The sequence below is a fragment of the Cryptomeria japonica genome, chromosome 9 (assembly GCF_030272615.1).
Source record: "Cryptomeria japonica chromosome 9, Sugi_1.0, whole genome shotgun sequence".
Taxonomy (NCBI): domain Eukaryota; kingdom Viridiplantae; phylum Streptophyta; class Pinopsida; order Cupressales; family Cupressaceae; genus Cryptomeria; species Cryptomeria japonica.
Window position 1 is genome coordinate 82835228 of NC_081413.1, and position 19412 is coordinate 82854639.

Consider the following 19412-nt stretch of genomic DNA (forward strand, 5'->3'; position numbering starts at 1 on the left):
AACGGACGCGTAATAGTTGAAGTTATGCTTACTCAAATTCCAGTTGACCACACAAGGCGCACTTACCAGTGGCAAGAGGCTAGTGGTATGCATTAAGGATTCCACACAAATAAATTCAACAAATCTTCCACTCAATCTAACACACATGAAAATAAATTCTAATCTAACTTGGAGGAATTGAGAACCATGAATGCAAATACAACACTTGAAGAGCAAAATCACCAACAATTGAACAATGATTAGGATTCAAATAGCTACAGCATATACCAACAATTCTACAAAAACTCTCCCTTACAAATGAGAGACAAGGGGGCATATATAGAGTTTCTTACAAAATGGATGGCCCAGATTGATCTAACATCAACGACCAAGTTCATGCCAACAAAACCCTAGAATTGCCTTAATTAGGGTTACATCAAAAAATGGTGCCACGAACATATGGCCCAATGAAAAGATACCTAGTCATCAAATAAAGAATCTTCTAGAAGATTCCTCCCTGCATCTCTCTCTCTCCTAGCATACTCCAAGAATCTAGCCAATACTGAATCTAACTCCTCCATGGAAATGCTAGGCAAGGTATCCTGCTGTAAATCAATCACATCCAATGAATCCGAGCAAGCATTCAAAGTGTTCTCCCATTCTGGCATGAGCTTCTGCGAACTATGAACATGAATCAACAAAGAGACCAAGTCATCTATCTGACTCTTCTTCAAAGAGTCCAACTGGCAAAAATACATAAATTTCATCTTGTCTCTTAATTTGGTTAAGTGTAAACCACTAACATCAATACCCAATAATTCCTCAATCGAGGCAAGGATCTTCATTTGAATGTCCTGAATTAATCCTTCCATCTCCATACAACTCAATTGGGCGCTCTCATAAGTTGATTTCTTCACAGCTAATGTACAATACCAGCCATGGAAATCGTATCCGTCTCCACTATGCACAGTGTTCTCGTTGACCAAGGTGGAATTAGGAACCTTCTTCAATGCCTGGAGGCGTGGAATAGTCCTCTCTTGGATATGCCAGAATTATTCCCAAATTCCCTCCAAATACTGGATTTTGAATATAAGCCCTGTTGTCCTATCATATGCATGGACGAACTGAGTGAGGAAATCATTTGCCTGTTTTGTTGTGCTCTCAATCTACTTTTCCACCTCTGAGTGTGTACCTCTCGCTACCTCACAGTGTGAATGTATTCCATGGTCAACTGCAATAGGGGAAATAAGGGTGGGATCTCCACGCCTTGCCGTTGCAATATACTCTCTGAGTCTAATATTTTCTTCTCTGTACCTTTCATTCTCCGCAACCGCTCTATCTAACCTTCCATTGATTGCCTGGAGGTTTTCACCAATCTCTTGGAATTCCTGTTCTTTGGACGTACGACCAAGGGCGACTAAAGTGATCTGGAAATCCATAGGAGTAGCAATGTCTGTTGTCACGCCTGGAATAGGAACAACAATTTGCGCAATCCGCATTCCTGTCTCATCTCTAGCTATGTGTGACAAAATCTCTGCTCTCTTGGGCTTCTTCCCCTTAGCACTCCTAGCTAGGTAGTCATCAATATCATCAATAGGCTGTATCTCTATCATTTGTTTACTTTTCTCCATACTTCTCCTCAGCCATTCAGGAATAGCGGCCATCTCCATACCATCATCGAGACATATTTCTCGATCAAGTCCTTTCAATGCCGAAATAACATCATCATTATCATCAGGATTACTCCTGGTCCTATCATATACCTCATTTCCCAAGCTAACTTCCAAAAGGACAGTAGGGGAGTCTGGCTGATCATTATTCTCATCAGGAGGTGCAGGTGTCGCTGTGGCATGGAATTTCTAAATATTCTCTAGTAGTATCACTGTGTTGGAACACTGCTGCGTTTCCTTATTCTGTTCTGTTACTTCAATCACTTTGATTGATGAGACACTGGGAGGGGGTGAAGGAATGATAAGTGGAGGAATGATAGTCTTTTGTTTCTTCTTCACATCTTCAATCTTCTTCCCTTTGGCCTTGACTTCTCTAGACGTGTTCTTCCTTCTCTTGGGAGCTTGACTCTCTTCGTCTGCATGAATCCTGACATCACTGACAGTCTTCTGATCATCCTGGGAAGTAGACTCTTCCAGCTTCATCTTTTCATAAGTGAAGGGAACACCCATGTCAACTAACTTATTCATTTGTATATCCACCCATAGGCGGGAGAAATTCAAGACCTCTCTCATCAATATATTCAGGTCAATCTCTTTTGACTCTGACCAATTAGGCAATAGGATTGCCTTCTTCATTTCACTCTCGTACTGCGGATGTGTATGATCTCTATCATCTAATACCTGATCAGGAATGAGGAAAAGTCCACACTTGCTCATGAAATCCATTGACATTCTGGACCACATTCTTCTCTTCACTGCTTGCTTGTCCATCAGGTTAGCCCAATAATCCTCTATGTCAATCTTATGAGTGAACTTCTCTCCCTTGATCCTTCCGAGCTTCTTGTCTGGATCAAATCTTTTTCTCTTCTTGTATGTAGCAAATCGATAGAATGCAAGCTCCTCACTTGCAGTGCTGGCGACTATGGCGGATTGGCAAATTTCTTACGTCTTCCCAACTGAAATAGGGAATGTCATTCTTGTCCTGTGCTTCTCTCTCTGGATAACATCGAACTCTAGAAGTTGTCTCACCACTTCCAACAATATCATTCTATCGGTTGGATACCTAGGAAGTCTTTATGGTTCAGATTGAAACCCATGAATTCTGAGGTATGTGAAAGTGGGAAACTGTATATACCACGATCCATACTTTTCTATTAACTTTGTTGCCTCCTTGGACAATCTTCTGTGGATTCCGCCTTGCAGCATCCATGTGATGTACATAGTGAATGCATCATTCACTCTCTTATAGTCTTCAATTCTATGCATGCTCAACTGGGGGTAGCATTCATAACTCTCGAATTGTTCTTGCCCATTCCCGACTTCACCTTTGCATATTAATCCTCTGTATGAAACAAATCGTACAAGCAGGTACACCAGGTAAGAAGTCATGGCGAATGACTTGGACCGCTCTATATTCCTCAGCTGAAAATCCAGGTTGTCACTTATAATCTTGGACCAATTCACTAGCGTTTCTCTAAGACAATCCTGGATGAAGTAGAATATCCATCCATCAAATATTGCTCCCTGCGGCATCCCCATCACTCTGTTGAGTAGTAATATCAAATCACTATATTCCTCCTTAAAATCTATGCATATGAGTGTCTTGGGAGCCTTGGAATGATGAGACTTAGGCTCAATCATCCACTCTTTGTTAATTAAATTCTTGCATACACCCATCTTCTTCGTGTATCTTTCTGCATAATCCTCCTTGGTCACATCCTTCATGTCTGTTCTGCGTGGAATTCCGAATATCTCAGCAATGGCATCCTCAGCAAGGTAGGCGATGACAACGCCCTTAGGAGTCTTAATCATTCTTGTGAGCGGATCGTAACATAGTGCACATTCCAGGATAAGCTCATTGCACTGTATGGACTGTGGAAATCCAGCGGCATGGAAAATGCCACTCTTCATAATATTCACATATGCTGGGGATGGAACTTGATCTCTGACTCCGAACATCCGACGCTTCATCTGGTCGAAGTCTAGGAAATGCATGTTTGTATCAACGATCTCCTTCGATCTGGATGAAATCTTAAACTCTGGATAAAATCCAGTCTCCAGCATCTTCAATAGTTCTTTCCTTTCCTTGTATCCCGACTTTGACATCGCACCTGTACGAAGCTCGAAGTTAGACTTAGGAAAATAAATAATGTTCGTTTTAAAATTCCTGACTTTCTAAAGATTTAGCTAATTTAGAGCATGGAGTCCGGAAAATAATCCATACACTTGGTAAATTTTAGCAATTAAGTTCAAAGTGTGACAACACTAAGGCATGGAAGCCTTCCATAAAATTCATTGAATACCTCCTTATGCTTAGAAAATAAGCAAGTTAAAATGCAAAGGAGTATACTGGATAAATGATGACTAAGGAAAGGTGTGAAAGATTGTGTTTTCACATAATGAATGTCTGAAGACACCTTCCGCAGTTAACAATGGAGGTCAACAATTCTGAAGATAACCTGAAAATCAGACTTTTAAAACATGTTGCAATCTTCAAAATGTGCATAATCTTGATAAAAATCAGTTCTAATGATCAAAACAATCATTTTCTGGAATGTAAGTATGGATGGTAAAAATTTAAATTTCTGAGGACAAGTCTGAAAATTAGATACTTCAGACTTACCAGCACCTTGCAAAGTGGTTTAAATCTTTGAAAATGATGAAAAATGGCTAAGGAAACAGCCCCAAGCAAATTCGCCAAAACTAGTTAGGTGGCTGGAAATGAAAATTTCTGAGGACAACCGCCTAACAATGGAGTTTCAGACCTGCAACAGAGATAAAATGGTCTAAAAAATGCACAGAAAACTCTATAAAACACCTCCGAATGCTAAATGTTTAAGTTGGAATTGGCTAGGCAATAAAAACTTAAGTCTAAAAATTAAGGGCAGCCATTAATGGAGGTCAAAGTCTGAAGCAAACCTCAGATCTGAAGCGAATTAGCAGGCTGGAAATGATGGCAGCCACCAAGCATGAATAAAAAATCCACCAAAATATGGCACCAAATCACCTGCCAAGCAAAATCGAAATTTTCCCAAGTATGGCGCCAAAATGGAAATCTGAAAATGATGTCAATGGCAGCTTAGATCTGTAGTAGCAAGGATGGCAGCAATCTGGAAAAATCGCCCAAGTTGGGATTGGATACCCCAAACACAAAAATTTGCCTTTGCAAAATCGAAATTTTCAGAATTTTGAAAAATGTTGTTAATGGCAGCCTTGATCTGCAACAATGAAGGTTTGAACAACAAGCAAAATGGTGGAGGAAAAATCGCCTAAGTCTCCAAACATGAAATTGCCAATTTTCACCAAAAAATGTTAAAGTTTGAAAAAATCGCCAAACTTAGCAAAATCGAAATTCTAAAATTGGTCTTTAATGGTAGCCAAAAGGAATAGATCAGCAAGCTGAAAAAAATGGAGGAAAATAAATCCTCAATCCCACACTTTATAAAAACGTCTTGCTATAAATTCGCCCAACTTGGAAAAAAAATCGCTTTCATGGAGACACTTGGCAGAAATAGTAATAAAATAATGCTAAGTCTCCTCACTTATACTTGCTTTCACCTCTCATTTTCACCACACAAGCAATGTGGGATAAAACACTTGGTATAAATACTTGCTTGGTGAAAACCTAACTTGCTTCTAGAAGGTTCAAATATTAAATGATTATTGCAAGTTATTAAATTTGCTTTTAAATTTTAAATAATCATTAATAATTATTTAAAAGCAATTAAAATTGGGGCTTACCTATTAAAATATTGCAAATTAAATCCAAAATAAGCCTCCAAGAGAAATTCGATATAGGTTGGGATTAAAAAAATCCCTTAAAAAATCATTAAAATCGTCAAAAATTCCCCATAAGGGAAATTCGACCCATGCTTGGACAAAAATCCATGCCCAACTTTATCAAAATGCACACAAAAAACTCCCAGGGGAAAATCGATGTGAGTTTGGACAAAAATCCACTCTATTTGCAAAAAATCACCTCCAGGGGAAATTCGATATTAGTCTAGACAAAAATCCACACTCAAAACTCCCTTAACTTGGAAAAAACCTCCCTGGTGGAATTTCGACCTCAGTTTGGATGAAAATCCAGACTCAAAACTCCTCAAAATATTCCCTGTGGATGAAAATCTGGACAAAATCCTTACAAATGCTCTTAGGGGAAAATCGACCTCTATCTGGATGAAAATCCTGACAAAAATCCTCACTTAGTTGTAACAAAAATCTTGGTGGAAAATCGACCCAGGCATGGAATCATCCTTAACTTTGTTCGCACTCCAGTCCGCACTCCTGGTGGAAAATCAATGGTAGTCTGGATAAATCCTGACACTTAGTCAAATTTTAGCACTTCTAGGGGAAATTCGACTTGGGTATGGATAAACAGTGGGGGGAAAATAGTAGCCAGTATGGATTTTAGGGGAAACCCATGTGTAGTGTGGATTTTGAGTGGGGGAAGGGGTTGGGTAGTCTGGAATGTGAGGGGAAATTCACCTCTAGCATGGATTTTGACCCTTTAACCGTTGGAATATGAATTCCCCTTAGGATTTTATCATTTTAACCACTCAAAATCACTTAGAAACATTAAATTTACACTAGACTTAGGCTAATTTTCCAAAAATATGAGCGAAATGCTAGGAAAATATTGGAATAAAGTGTGAAACCAATTTAAATAATACCTTAGGAGTGAGAAAACAACTCCAAAAGGTCCGTGAATATCTTGGCACTTTAAAATCATTGATGTGTGTGTTTAAAAACACGTTAACGCTCAAATAGGTCTACACTTAGACAAAACTTAGGATCATTAAAATATCAACGTTTTGCAACTTGATCCTATAACTTCAAAAACCCTAGACGACACTAGGCATGATCATAACTCCGAGACTCGGGCACGGGAAACACAAAATTGCCCACTAAGCACCCAAAACCCTAACCTAACAAAGCAGAAAGCCAACAAAGAGGGGGTCCCCGTTAGCAATGGGGTGATGTGTGAAAAGGTCACAACAAATATATGCAAGATTGGTTAGATGTGTTTATGCAAAATTAATTAAATGATTAAATCTCGTAGACCGCATCTTTTCCCTTTCGAAAGGCATCAAGCAAAGCAGCATAATCAGAGTTTGTCCAAAAAGTTAACCAGGAATGCAAATTTCAGACTTAGGGAATTTTAAACCTCATTCATTTTTGAAAAAACTGAACTTAAAGACTAAGTGCAAATTTAGCGATCATTAAACGCCTAAGTCCTTGAATCGTAGCCGAATAGTAAATTTTTTTTAATCAAAGAGCTTAATAATATTTCATGTCCAAATAAATCAGGCTCTTTTTCTGAAGTGTCATGCCTCCTTCAAATTTTGGTTTTTTCGTTGATCCTTATGCGCTAACGTATCCCTTTTAACTAACCTGTTTTGTTTCCTTCATCTCCTCTTGTAATCCGCCTTTGGTTGTGTAGGATAGATGCCTAAATCTGCGGTAGAATCCTCAAAGACACTTGGTGCAGCCGAAACATCCCGGGCTTCTAAATCAGACATCCCTCGCAAAGGCGAGAAGATGAAATACCAGTACCAGAGAGGAGGACCAAGGGAGTCAAAGGTCCAAAGCATATGGGAAAATGTAGGCGATACTGACCTGGGCCACATTGACATTCAAGACTTCAGAGACAGGGTATTCTCCCCTAATGCCTATGGCAGGCCTAGGCGGATGATAGAAAGTGGTATCGCCCAGGTAGCAGGATTTCCTCCATCAGTGCAGAATTATGAGTTGGTAGTTGAGGCTGCCTGACATTATCAGCCAAACACCAGATTAGTGGTTCTTGAGAATATGGTCCTAGCTGACTTCACACCTGAGGCCATTGGTGACGCATTCGACATCCCCTTCCCGGATAACCCCATTGCGACAACCATAGATGAAGCACAAGTTGCATATGACATGAACCCTGCTAAATGTAGGACATTGATAAATGAGGAATGGTATAAGGAGAGAAGGCCTCCAAGTATTAGAATTGGGAAAAAGACCCCAAGAAGTGACTTTCACAATGAGCATGGAGATATGGTCACCTTGCTCAGCCGGGTTATGGGACTTTCTTAGTCTAACCTTTTTGAGGAGTGGATGTTCTATTTTACAGAGCAGGTTTTCGTGGGGAAATCCAAGTTCGACTAGGCCCAAATCATCAGTGACAATATCCATACCCAGTTGGTTGAACTTGAAGAGAAAAAGCACTTCACTGTGACCTCTTGCCTAGTTTATTTGTTCACTCGACACCAGCCATTGCTAGGGTTGATCAAGAAGGGTGAAATCGGGAACGGGCCCAATCAAGTAAAGGTGTACGATTGCTATCCTCAACTACATTATCATGACATAGCTCAGAGGGAAAAGAACAACCCTGCTTATACTATTGGTCAGTATGAGCGCGTCAATGACGCCTTCACAATGTGCCTAGTCAAGCTGATGTAGGGGGGATTACACATAAGGTTTTCAGAGTAGGCTACCATTTTGGTACAAAGGTACGGCGCCTGGTTTATTCAGTTCCCTAGGTTCTCCTATATTTGGATAGCCGGCTTTGAGGGAGCTCCTTTCCGACTTCCACGCTATCCAACCGACAAAATAATTCTTCTGGAAGTTGCAAGGCAAGCACGTCCGGCAAACAGTTTACTCAGAGACAAGAAGCGGTCCAGATTCACCTTCCCTATGATTGTGGGTAACCTTGATGTACATTTAAAGAATGCAACTCATGTCGATGAATCACTTGCTGAGTTAGCCTCTTATGGCCTACAGGAACATTTCCCAAGGAAATGTTTCGATCATGACAATTTGGCAAAGAGAGCCTACGACAGGGACTACAGAGCAAAGGAATCAATTGAAGACTATTGGAAGAATTGTTCTGATGACTATGAGGTCCGACGGCGTGAATATTCAAGGTTAAGTGTGCAACAAATGCGACTCTATGAATACCGTCGGGTCCCGGATCAAGTAACAGATTCTGGAAATTGCTTACAGGTTCGGGAGTTTGAAGCAGTAAGGCATCTCTTGCCGAGCATCGATTGGTCATAGGATCCAATAATTGACTTTGAGGCAGTTATGGTAGCCCCAGGAAGGTACACCGATCATTGGCTACACCAACAGATTGAGCGGCTAACTCATGAAGGAGTCCAATTCACCTACCATATGATGGGTAGTCTTGATTCTCAATCCTCGGGAGATCAGGGAACCTCAAGTGCACCAAAGGAGGAGGTTGAGAGGCCCGAAAAAAGGAAGAAAGCCAAAGCTAGCAGAGGGACTCGGACGTCTAAAAGGACAAGAAGGGAGAAGATCCCTATTAGAAGACCATAGGTCACTTCATCATCAAAGGACCCCAGTTCCGATGACGATGTGGTTGAACTTGATTATATACTTGCTCTGCCTTCCTAGAGCGATGTTGATGCATTCAAAATTGATAATCCTCCGGCACAAGACAAGCTAAATACCGAGGTGAGGATCATTGACTCTGGCGAACCTGAAAATCAAGTTGAGGAAGGATAAATTCCGTCCAATCAAGGGGCTGATGTACATGAACTCACCCAAGGGAGTCGACACGAGTTGCAACTGCATAGTACCGACAAAAATGACACCACTGTTGAAGGAGAATGAAGGGCGGATGAGACCCACGAGCTTGACATAACTGAGGAGCAACCATCACATGGGGATACCCGACAATTGTTCAGTGAGGTAGGGGAGAACTCAGCTGTAAGCAAAGGACTGGACACTTCCTCAGCTCCTCCTGTAATAGATCAGTTACAGATATGCAATGAACCAGCTAAAACCTTTAAAGAGCAAAGTGGGAATTTGACCATAGCATCGGAGTAGACCATACCTCAAGACTGGTTACGGTTAGTTGCTCATGCACAACGGAAGGCAGCCACCAAGCCACCTATCGACTTGGAGGATATTTTCTCTTGCGTAAGGGAAGAAAAAGCCTAAGACCTGACAACTGAAACATTTAAGTAATCCCCATTGATCAATTAAATCAGCACTAGGGATTTCCTTATTTCAAGAGAGGATAGGATTCTTAGTATTCTATTTTGCGTTGGCTGGATGGAACCGTAGTAATGCGATTTCAGACTCGTCAACAGGTTGAGGAAGAGAAGACTTAGGAACTTCGAAGACCTGGGTCACTGAAGTTGGGGAGACTTAGGAACTTGGGAACTTGGGGGTTCCGGAGTTTCGGAGTTGAAGAACTAGGAACTTGGGAACCTGAGGGTTCCGGAGTTTCGGGGTTGAAGACTTAGGAACTGGGGAACCTGGGGGTTTTGGAGTTCCGGGGTAGAAGAACTAGGAACTTGGAAACCCAGGGATTCCAGAGTTCCGGGGTTGAAGAACTAGGAACTTGGGAACCTGGGGGTTCGGGAGTTTCGAGGTTGAAGAACTTAGGAACTTGGGAACCTGGGCATTCCGGGGTAGAAAAACTAGGAACTTGGGAACTTGGGGGTTCCAGAGTTCTGGGGTAGAAGAACAAGGAACTTGGGAACCTGGGGGTTCCGGGGTTGAAGACTTAGGAACTTGGGAACTTGGGGGTTCCGGAGTTCCGGGGTTGAAGAACTAGGAACTTGGGAACCTGGGGGTTTCGGAGTTCCGGGGTTGAAGATTTAGGAACTTGGGAACCTGGGGGTTCCGGAGTTGCGGGAAAGAGAGAGGAAGAGAAGGTTTGGGAAAGGAACTTCCGACAAGACAACACTTCACACTTCATAATTCCATTGCTTCCTCTTTGATCAAACTGGTGCAGCGCTAGTCCATGGAACATATCTCTGATTGGTTCTCACTGATGGACCAAGGGTGTCATAAAATGACAACAGGTACTTTCACATTCATCCCATCCATCATCAGTGAGGTCCAAGATGTCACTCTTTAATCCCAGAGTCTGGTACCAATTTGTGAAGGTGCTGAATTTGTGAGGCTTTTTAATCTGCTTGAGTCCTTCCTCAGTGGAACTTATTGCTTGAGTGGTCTGATCTATGTCCCGCTCTAGGAAAATCACGTCCTAGAGTATTTGATTTCCCATCCTTGTTACTTCTTCAAACCATTCCTGCATTACCTTGTCTGAGGCTCTCATCCTTTCAAATTCAACGGTTGTCTTCTATGCTAGTGCATGTTGCAGCGGCTATATTAGGTGGTCTATGTATCCCTCGGCTTGCTCTGCTTGAACCTTGTACATCTCCCTCTCCACAGTTACCTTTTCTAATTAGCTTACCATTGTCTCCATGGATTCTCGAAACTCCCCAACCTCCTGCTGCTTGGTCTGCTTTCCCATTGGGACTGATGCAACATTATAATCAGCAAGTGTGATTTCTTCATCTGATTTGCCTTCTGGCAGGACAACAAGATGCATTGTTCTGTTACGCTGAGCATCTGTGGTTATCTTTGAATAAGTCCTTGGTTTCTTCTTTTCTTTAACCTGAGGCTGCCCTACTTTGAAGAATAAGTCCTCAAGGCTCATAGGTGGCCTCATTGCCACTTTCTTCTCAGCTCGAGCCTTCAACCACACAGGAGGTACGGATTGACCAGAGGTAACCACTATTTCTTTGCCTTGCTCTCCTGAAGCCGTAGCTGATTCAATTTTTGTCCTTTTCTGCCCAAGGATAAGAGTTGGTTCTCTTCAGCATCTTGTTCTTTCCCTCCGGTCGAATTCTCTCTGACCTCACTTAGTAGCTGTTGGGGAACCTCAATTTCTTGTTGTTCTTCATTTCTAGGAAGATCTTCCTCCTTGTCCTTTTCTTTATCATCCTCTTTAGTGGGCCGGATTTCCTCTTCCTCAATCTAATTTTTGGGCCCTTCTAGATCGATGATCTGCACTTCTTGTTGCTGCAAATTGGGCCCTTCTTGGTCTGCTATCTCAATGATAGTTGAATCTATTTGTAGCCTAGGAGGGTTGGGTTAATATTCCACATCAGTTGCATCTTCTGCTGCAACAAAATCTTCTTGTTAGGTAGGGGCAGCAAATGGCCTTCTTATTGTCAACTTCTTACGAGCAGGAGCCACAGGTGATTGGCTCTTTTTGTTTCGGGACCTCTTGAATGCCTTTGGCTCCTTGCTGGCCTTTGCCTTTTCCTCTTATTTTTAGGCTTGTTTTCGCCTTCTTCTAGCGGTGCTACATGTGATACCTCTTCTTTTGGTGATTGAGACTGAAGGTGTCCCATCAAGTTGTAAGTGAACTGCACCCCATCATGAGTTAGTTCCTGAATGCGTTGATGAATCTAGGCATCGATGTATCTCCTGGGTCCTTTCATTATCATCTCCAAGTTGGTGACAGGATCTTGAGACCGGTTGATCAATGCTGGAGGGTGATCCTTAGCTACATCATAGGCTCGTTGTTGTACATAGTCCCCATGGTCATATATTTGGTTTGGGACCTAGGCGTACTCAAAAGTTCTGATTTGGTACAAGCCGAGTCTGGAGCATTCCCTCTTGCGGACCTCAAAATTGTCATTACAATTGGCCTAGTAGTCCTCTACATTCATCTTATGCTTGTAGTGACGACAATAAGCTTTTCGTCCTAGTCTTGTAGGATCAAAGTTTGTCCTACCAAGATGCTCTTGCAAGTAGTATGTGGCCAATTCTTCAGTAGATTCTTCAGCCTGTGTAGGGGTTTTAAAATATACATCATTGTCCCCAATATTCTCTGGGAATGAGACCCCTATAACCCTCTTGTCTCTGAGGATCTTCCTAGTTGCATTCGTTTGCCTAGCAACTTCCAAAAGCACCATCTTGTCGGTGGGGTACTTAGGGAGTCGGTATGGGGAGCCTTTAAACCCTGAGATTCTCAAATAAGAGAACTTAAGAAATTGGATAAACCATGTTCCATATCGCCTCACTAGTGGGATCGCCTGTTTGGACAACCTTTGATGCAGTCCCTCTTGCATAGTCTTGACCATGTGCATGGTAAAGCCATCTTTTACTCGCTCATATTGACCCACTGCATATGCCACACAATGCCTTTCCCTCTAGCTTATGTTGTAGAAGTGGAGCTGAGTGTAGCAATCATACACCTTTTTATAATTGGGCCCATTCCCAATGTCGCCTAAGAGGATCAGCCCTAACAACTTGGGATGGCGTGCAAACATGTACACTATGTAGGAGGACATGGTAAAATACTTCTCTGCAAGTTGTACTAGCTGTTCATGTATGTTGTCACCAATGATCTGTGCCCAGTCCAACCAGACTTTACCTTTGAAGACCTCCTCTGCATAGTAGAGCATCCACTCAAATATATTGGAGTGGGGTAGCCCCATGACACGGCTAAGGAGGGTAACCATATCCCTATACTCTTCATTAAATTCACTCCTAAAGATCTTTTTGAGGATTTTGGAGCTGTGGGGTCTTGTTTCCTTAAACCAATTTCCATTCATTTTGTTTTTACACTTGGGATTTTGATCGTAAATTGCCTCCTCTGCATAGTAGAACATCCACTCAAATATATTGGAGTGGGGTAGCCCCATGACACGGCTAAGGAGGGTAACCATATCCCTGTACTCTTCATTAAATTCACTCCTAAAGATCTTTTTGAGGATTTTGGAGCTGTGGGGTCTTGTTTCCTTAAACCAATTTCCATTCATTTTGTTTTTACACTTGGAATTTTGATCGTACATTGCCTGTGCCTCTTCCATTGACACCACATTTGCGTCTTGATGGACGGGGATGCCAAAGGCCTCTGCAATGGCTTCAGGGGTAAAATGTACTATTACCATATTATTCGCAAACACCACTCTGTCTTCTGGTTTGTAGTGCTTGGAGCTCTCCACAATTAGCTCATAATTTTGACTCGCTGGCAGAAACCCAGCAGCCTGTGCAATCTTCCTTTCCACCATTTTCTTAGCCCTCCAGTTAGGATCGGGACCATACATCCTATTCTTGAATTGCTGGATGTCAATATGCTCGAAGTCTGTCCCCAACATTCTACCATTGGCTCACAACCTTGGAGTCCTGCAGTACTCCCTTATACTTCATCTTTTCTAGCTTGCGGGGGTTCTCAGCCTTTAGACATCTGAGAGGTGCCTTGTGCCTCGGGTGTCTTGGAGGAGTCAGATACTTTGGGAGGCATCTACCCTGCACACCAGGACATGAATTACAATGTGACTTTAAATGCGTAAATGGGGGTCATTAGTGCCCAAGACAGCATTAGCAGTAAAAGAATCATCAGCAACATGGCATATTAACAGCTATTGTAAGGTTGAAATGGCATTCAGGAGTGATGCAGTCTGCTGTTTAAGTTTTCAAAACTTGTTGCAAAGTTGAAAAACTTGTATTTAGCGCGCTTTTGCAGTTAAATTTTGTTCTAGCAGAACACAGGGAAGTTTTTTGGTATTTGAAGGCTTGCTAAATGCAATGTTTTAATTTCCTGCCTATGTTGTAAATGTCAAAAATTTTGCCAGGTAGGATTTTAAATTTTTTGGGTTTTACATCTGATTGTGTTTGCTTGACCTAGGGTTTAGGTCTGGGTTTATTTTGATCCTTGGGTGAAATTTCAAAATATGCATTGATTTGGCCAATCCTAGGTTAAAAAATTCCAGGTTTTAGATACAGCATTTCACTATCATTTCGGAAAAAATTTACTCATTTGCCAAGATTTAATAATGAATGCATAACTAGAAATGATTAGTTCGCTATAGATGCCTTAGCTAGGGCGATTTTCTCTGACTCTTGGAAATGCATTTTTATTTACTGAACGCCTTTCCTTTGTTGCCTTTACAAAAACACTCGAACTCTTCCTCTATTTCGACCTCTTGGGACCAATGCATGCTAACCTTCTTTGGATGTTTAGCACCAAGCTAGGCGATATGAGAAGCAATATTTAAGTTTGAACCCTAGTGGCATTTAAAATCTTCCTTCTAAATGCATGACCTTTCCCCTTCAAAACGTCTGAATCTTCTTCAATTTTGCTTTGCTTTGGCACCTTTGGCGGGGTAGATCAGTATTTCTATTGCTTTCTAAAGACATTTCAGCAAAACGCAAAACGCAGCAAACCCAAACTCATGTTTTGTTTCAGCTTTAGACTTCAATTTTTATTTTATATGACCCCCCTCTTTTATTATATTGTTGGCGTTTTGGGGGAATTTCGGTATTTTACTCGGGCCTTATATTGATATTTACAAAATGCGCTTTGCTTTACAACACATGGACTTAATTTTCATTCGCTTTAGCTTATCTTGACCCTATTTCGGTATTTTCTTCGGCGTTTGAAAGGACGATGCTAGAAAAACATCTTGGCATTTATAATTATAGGTGAACTTTATTTTAGGCTCAAACCTTACTTTGCTTTGGTGTTTGCTAGCACCTTAACTTTTTCGGTGTTATATTTGGCCTTGTGAGGCACGATATGAGAATGATATTTCACTTTATGCCTAAGTCTACTTCACGCATTTTGCTCCAACTGAACATGATCCCCTTCTTCAGTGTAAACTTCGGCGTTTACAAGACAATAAAAAATGTGTTGCCTTAAGACATGAATTTTATTAAAATTTGCTCTGGCTTAAGACTTCAGCCCGACTTCAGCCTTTTTCTCAGTGTTTTAAAGGCGACGATAAAAGCGCTTTGCTTTTAGACTTAAACATCTACTTGCCTCGACGCCCTTTGGTATTTTGCTTGGTATTGTGAGAGGGTGATAACAAAAGTATCTTAATATGAATTTTCACTTTGTTTTTTACCTTTCGTTAGGTGCCTTAAGTGCTTTTGGTTTCACGGTGCTTTTATCGGTAAATTCCTTAGTGTTTGTGGAGGTATTATGAAGACATTTTTAAAAAACACACAAACTTTAGTTTACTTGCTTCCTCTTAACTCACCTTGATACTTTTGGGTGAAATAGGGGGCATTTTCAGGTATTTTGTTCGGCCTTTGCAAGGCATGATAAAAAAGTGCTTTGCTTTTAAGCTATGCAAATTTCGTTTGCCTCCTTTTGTGTTTTGCTATGCCTTGGCATTTTCGGTATATGTAGAGGCAAAATGTTTTCGTTTTAAAATGCAACGCATTGCACTTTGTGCGTTCACTTGAACTTGACCCCCTAAACACTTAACAATTTTGACCTGAAATGGTGTAAACTTGCCCTGTTTCTCTACAAACATCAATCAACTTGGCATAGTTCTAAATTCTGCAAACTTTGAAATCACACCTTGGATATTGCTTCCCAAGCCTTTTAGGATGGTAGCTCAGTGTCTTTTCTGATCTTCTGAAAGATTCACTCTAGATGCAACATTCCAACCTTTGGATTGACACTACAAGCATAACCAGGTCTAAGTCCACTGCATTCCAGGATGCTGAACTCTCTCTTTCTCTGCTTCTTACTCTGCCGAACCTAACAAAATCCTACTCGGGGCCTTGACGAGGCAAACCAGGAAAGGGGGTCCCTGTCGACGATGGGGAGTGTGCACGGAACAACAGAAACCAAGGAGAAAGATATATTGTTTGGGATGGAATGCTGAAAACCATCGTCCTGGTTTAAATAACAGGAAGTGGCTTGGCACTACCTTGAGAATCAGCAATGAGGGGACCTGTGTCCTTCCACCTTATTGTTCTGAAAATATTATCAACCCTGCTTTCTTTGTTACTGCAGATCAAAATAGCTCTTACACAATGTCATATATGTAATCTTGTTCCTGTGGAGTTTTTATTTCAGTTCAGAACTTCTGCACAGAATAAATGTGAACATGCAAGTAGTTCAAGTTAACTGTTATTTCTATTTTGTGATTCACTTAAGTGATAAAGTGAAAATCTTTTATTTCGTTAATGAAGTCTAATAAAGTGTGGATATGCACTAATGATTTCGACTTATCGTCCAAATCATCTCCTGTGTGAGATGAGTACTATTCTTGGAAGATTGGATTTTTTAGCTGAATGGTATTAGGATAGATGTATGATAGAAGTTGAATAACTCAATTCAGTGTAATAATTCTGCGCAGCTGGGAGTTGAACAGTTATGGAGGTTTCCTTGTAATCTTTCAAAGGAATGCAAAACAGATTTCAATGTGTAAATTGCTGCATACTTGTGTTCATTTCTGCAGTTTAAATTCTCAATGATTTGTGTTATTAATTTAATGTTTTCCAAGCATTAGAAAATTAGTATCATGATTGGAATTTTTTACAGTTTTGTTATCATAATAGCTTTTATTAATCTTTGCATTGCTGTGGTTTTTCCTTCGTGGAAAGTTTTTATAATTACCCCTCTTCTCACTGTAGCCAACCTGTGGTTTTTGCAATGTCACATTTTACTTAGTTTAAATATTTCACTTTACCAAACTAAAAATGAAATTAGTTGCATCACAGTGATTCATTTTCTTAACTTATATAAAATATCAACTATGATTAATCTTTACTTTTCAACACATGAAGGTGATAAAGGAAGTGGAATGATCACACGACAAGATGTAGCAACTGTAGCAATAGCATGTGTTGATGGTGCATGCACACCTAATTCCACTTTTGAAATTTGGAATAGTAAAGTAGAAGGAACACCTGATCTGTCAAGCCTCTCAAATTTGCTGCCCGATAAAATGTAGGGGAATTTCTCAGGTGGTAGGACTTGGGGAAATTTCCCATTTGTTTCTATTATTATTTCCATTTTATGTCAATGCTAGTAAAGTTTACGAGATTCCCTATTCTATGCGATTGCTTGTAATATATTATATAAAAGTTGTATTTGTTATCACAAACTATTCGTTCTAATAGATAGATGGATGTTATGACAGTATTGATTTGGCATTGAGTTATACCAAGCATCAAAGCTTCTGAAATGCCAATATATTATTGAAATAAATATCTGAGAAATTGTAGTTCTGTAAGAATTTCTTCTTACAAAAACATATATTTTTTGTTGATTGATGTGTTGATCAAATAGACGTGATCAAAAGGACAGACATACTGACTTTATATGCATCTATACGAGGGATCAAAGCTTGATAGTTTGCTTTTGATGTTAAAATAAGTTGTGTATATTCTTGAGCACATTTATGATTTCCTGGATTTTGAATCCAACACTTATATGTTATGAGATTCAGAGCTTGCATTCTTTCATTGTAGCGTTCTAGTTTTGAGCACGTTCAACTTCAATAAGTGTTTGAAATGTTGGAAACAAAAGAATGGCACTCATCAACTGATGGTACTATACCTGTGCGGATGATTATGTTGGCGTAATGGACTGCTCAGATGCCAATTAGGATCAGTGTATATTTTACATACATACAATTGTCATACCTTGTACACAAAAAATGATATATAATAAAAGATAATAAATGCATCATAAAAGGTTTCATTCACTCTTTTAAATGTAGCACGTGGAGCAATACCCTGTTTTAATGGTGCATGCATGCCTAATTCCACGTTAGGAATTTGAAATAGTAATGAACACCCTATCTATTAATCACTCAAATTTGGAGCCTGATAAAATGTACATAAATCTCCCCGTCAGGAATTAAGAAAATTGACTGATTCATATTTTAATTTTGGTTATCTTTTTTCGATATTGTCTACATAGCCAAGCTTTATCACGATCTCCTTCGGGTGTGTTTCTTATGTTATCTCCTTTTTATGTCAGTGCTTGTAAATTTAGTGAGATTGCATATTTTATGCAAATACAAGGAAGATAGTATCTAGAAGTCGCATTTGTTATTGCAATAGACTTTTAAACTCCAAATTTCTCAGAAATAAATAGATTTGGAAAATTATAGTTCTAAATCAAATTTATTCTTTTATAAAAGTATGTGTTTTTTTGTTGATTGATATATTGATCAGACGCACACTCAAACAAAAGGACAGAGACTTAATTGCATCTATATGTGGATGACACGTATAAAGTATGGTAGTTTGCTTTATGTTACTTTGAACAAGATTATGCTTTTGAGGATCATAAATGCAGAAATTTTGTGTTTGTTGGGAGTATGTTGTGGGTTTAGAATTTATATTATTTAGTGGAGCTATGTTAGTTTTGTGCATGCTTAACTTCAGTATATAGTTGAAATGTAAGGAACAAAAGAACATATACATATCAGGTAATGGTGCGATCCACACGGATCATTATGTTGGCATTTAATTTAGAACTTGCATAAATGACATCGAGTGCACAGGTTTGGACGCTATTCTTTTCATGTGCCTACATTTGTGATTCTTTGTAAGTAACAAATGGTTCATAATGCATATGGAAAAAAAATTAATTCATCGTAAAAAGCTTCATGCTTCTAATTGTGATACTGCTTGTAGGTTTGACACTTTACTCACAAGAGGTTAAAATGTATTTTGATAGATAGTAAATTTTGGGACAATGGACATCAATTGACTTGTTTGGTAGGAAGCGAACTAGGACGTCGAAATGCATTTGAAAGTTCAAATTTGATAATTGATAATTTAGTTAGGTTCTGTGGATTATCTCATGGGAACAGACCAAATATGTGACGAGCTCACTTAATTAAGTTGGAGCCTTTCACAAACATTTGTAATGGTTAAGTACATGAGCGAAGGTACAGGTAAGTAATCAACTACAAAGAGAGAGGGCATATAATACTAAAGACTGAAATCCCTTGGACTTCTTAGAGAAGCTAAAATACAGGATCCATCCTCGTGAAATTGCAAAAAGTATTTGAACGATGCGTATCATGTAGCACTTCTACAATATTTTATCATCTTTCACAGAAGAGTTAATAATTTAATGGCATTGTTCACTATATTATTACACGGTGAGAAGCCTAAAGGAGGGATAAACTTACTTGAATTGTAGGTTAACTTGAATGGTTCCTCCAACGGGGACAAAGCCAACCCCGT

At 40.0% G+C, this 19412-nt stretch overlaps 1 protein-coding gene across 2 annotated transcripts in view; it reads left to right on the forward strand.

Annotated features, from left to right (window-relative positions):
- LOC131030220 (protein TIC 62, chloroplastic) overlaps window positions 1-17572 on the forward strand; it is a 173750-nt gene extending 156178 nt beyond the window's left edge. For both annotated transcript variants that reach the window (XM_057960946.2, XM_057960947.2), the window contains exon 6: window positions 16992-17572. In XM_057960946.2, the coding sequence (XP_057816929.2) occupies window positions 16992-17158 (167 nt within the window). In that variant the 3' untranslated portion in view covers window positions 17159-17572. The remainder of the gene's footprint in view (window positions 1-16991) is intronic.
- Window positions 17573-19412: the final 1840 nt, after the last annotated feature.